The sequence below is a fragment of the Seriola lalandi genome, unplaced genomic scaffold (assembly GCF_002814215.2).
Source record: "Seriola lalandi dorsalis isolate HSWRI2012SDOR001 ecotype SW California unplaced genomic scaffold, Sedor1 jcf7180001973722, whole genome shotgun sequence".
In the NCBI taxonomy this organism is placed as follows: Eukaryota; Metazoa; Chordata; class Actinopteri; order Carangiformes; family Carangidae; genus Seriola; species Seriola lalandi.
In genome coordinates, this window is record NW_019444388.1 from 1 (window position 1) to 2,665 (window position 2,665).

The 2,665-nt window shown below is 43.3% G+C and overlaps 1 protein-coding gene across 1 annotated transcript; it reads left to right on the plus strand.

Annotated features, from left to right (window-relative positions):
• Positions 1–3: 3 nt before the first annotated feature.
• Positions 4–2,628, plus strand: LOC111652745 (ankyrin repeat and SOCS box protein 10-like; the record flags this gene model as incomplete). Its single annotated transcript, XM_023403099.2, has 4 exons — positions 4–82; positions 319–586; positions 1,373–1,877; positions 2,438–2,628. Coding segments are annotated over 4 exons (1,023 nt in total), but the record flags the coding sequence as incomplete, so codon positions are not given.
• Between the last annotated feature and the right edge of the window lie 37 nt (positions 2,629–2,665).

Sequence of the window (2,665 nt, forward strand, 5' to 3'; positions counted from 1 at the left end):
TATGGCTACCTTATTGATGCCACTTATGACACCAGCAACATAGAGGAATGGAGGAACTTCAGATTTAACTACAGAGGCCTGAGTAGGTTTTCCAGTGCTTTCATTTTAAAGCTGTGATCACTGTTTCCTTCAAGGTAATTTGCATCGGGGAGAGGTGTTGACATTCTGATGAGGTATTATCAGAAATACTTATGGAAATGTTATGACTCTACACTATATGCTCTAATTAACAGAAACAGAACTCTTGCAGCTGATGTATCTGACATGTCTGCTTATTTATAGAGCTGACTGTGTGCAATTTCTACTCCCTGCTGGCAGGACTATGGTCACTGACTTATGAGCAGGAACTGACCACACCACTTCACATCACTGCTGGTCGAGGTTTCGCGGACTGCCTGAAACTCCTGCTGCAACGTGGGGCCAACGTAGACCTGGCCCCTGGTGGTACCACTGCCCTCCACGAGGCCTGTGAAAACTGCCAGCCAGAGTGTACCAAACTGCTGCTGATCCACGGCGCCAACGCCAATGCTGTCTCTGAAGATGGCCTCATGCCTTTGCACGTCTGTACAAGCCCAGAATCCCTTGAGTGAGTAGAGCAGAATAAAACTAGAAAAGGTAGACCACTGACTCATCTAATCAATAATCCACTACTTGTGTCTTTCCACGCAGAGTGTAATGAATTCATGTGAACTTTGCTGTGCTTGTTGTCAGAATAACCATTAACTACCAGCTACAACAGGACAGCCCACACCAACAGGAGACAGTTGTAACACCTTAAAGGAAGTTTATGTGTGTAACTTTGGCATAAAAGAGAAGTCTCTATTGGCACAAGTGACAATTAAGGGAAAAATGTTAATGCTAAAACATTAGTTAGCGTAACAGTGAATTGACTCAAAAATGTCAATTCTACAGCATTTTAACTAACATTAGCTGCCATAAGCCACTGGTCATACCAGACAACATCTTATGATTGTATATCTACAATACCCCTGAGTGTATTTAATTGAGCCAGAGTTCTTTTATTTGACTCTTGTATGGGGAAATTGTGCAATTTAAAGTCAGTGAACCACAACATCTGGCCAAAGTTAGCTAATGTTAGCAGTCATAAACTACTGGTCATTCAAGAGTTACATATATAGCCTCACTGTAAAACCACCTGCTGCTGTGGAGAGTGCATCTGGCAGGTGAGCAGAGATGTGCCAGATAATTGTATGTAATGTGGAGCCTCTGCCACTCAAAGTAGTTATAACACTGAGCAAACATACCGACAAAAAAAGTTTGATTGTGTGGAATCGCCTCCAGTTTGAAATCATTTTTAATGAACACAACTTGTGTTCTGTAGCAAAACAAGCTTCTGTATTCTTGTCTGCAGATGTGCCAAATATCTCCTTCAGTATGGTGCAGCAATCAATGGTCGCACTAATGATGAAAATGACACTCCCTTACATGTGGCAGCCAGGAACGGCCTCTCAGACCACACCGAGCTCTACCTGCGCTATGGAGCTACTGTGGACAAACGGAACGACGAGGGTCTCTCACCCCTGAACGCTGCTTGTTCTCAGCCCCAGGAGGCGCAGGACCTCCAGCGTTACTTCAAGGTGTGCCAGATGCTGGTGGGGGCAGGTGCTGATGTCCACACTACAGACCAGGACAAACACACTCCTTTGCACATGGCCTGTAAGAATGTAAATCCGGACATAGTGGACATGCTCCTGGCTAATGGTGCCTGTGTTAACAACATGGACTACGGTGGTGAAGCTCCCATGCACAACATCCTGAAGGTGGTGTGCTACAAGATTTCCCATCACCCTGAGAGGATTGTTCGTGCTCTGCTCAACCATGGTTCTATTCGGGTGTGGCCTGGAGCTCTGCCCATGGTAGGAAATGAAAAGCTACATGTTGTCTAAAAGTGCTAGAGGAGAAAATGTGTGCACAAGCATGTAACATGGGCCAACGCATTCCAGATTGGTTTGTAGTAGTATATCATATTTACAGCATGAACCATCAAGGTGGCTCATTTTGCATAATTAGCAGGCACCGCACATGTAACACCTTGAGTAAAAGAGTCTTGAAACACTAAACCGTTCCTTGCAATATTCCAGACTTCACAACTTCACATTCAAATCATTCCCATTTCATGACACAACATGAAGTGTTGCACTCTCTGCGGGAAACAGACTACAACTATCAGTGAACCCACGTGCACTAGACAAAATGCATGGTTGCTAATTAGGCAAGTGTTAATAGGAGATTAATTAGCACTAATTGCATAATTTCCAGTTAAACCCCTGGAGGGAAGACCAATCTGTTCATTTCACAAGTGTTTAATTACTTTAGTTCTATGTTCAGTTCTATGGAGTCACAAGCTCGCTCGTGAACTTAAATGATGGTTATATGAATCCCTTTGCTTTGCTCTGTGTTGTGGTGTTTCTTTTAGGTTTTGAAGCACTGCTGTGAATCTCCACACACCATTGAGGTCCTTCTGAACGCCTACAGTCACCTCAAAGTCACAGACACCTGGGTTGAGGCGGTGTCTGCAGAGATGTTTAAGGCAAGCGTTTTAAATTGTCAATTGATGGGTTTAACTAATGTTAATAAATATTTTTAGATTTTAGATGTAACAGTATTTCATTTTAAGTTGCACCCTCATCCTCTTCTTTAATTT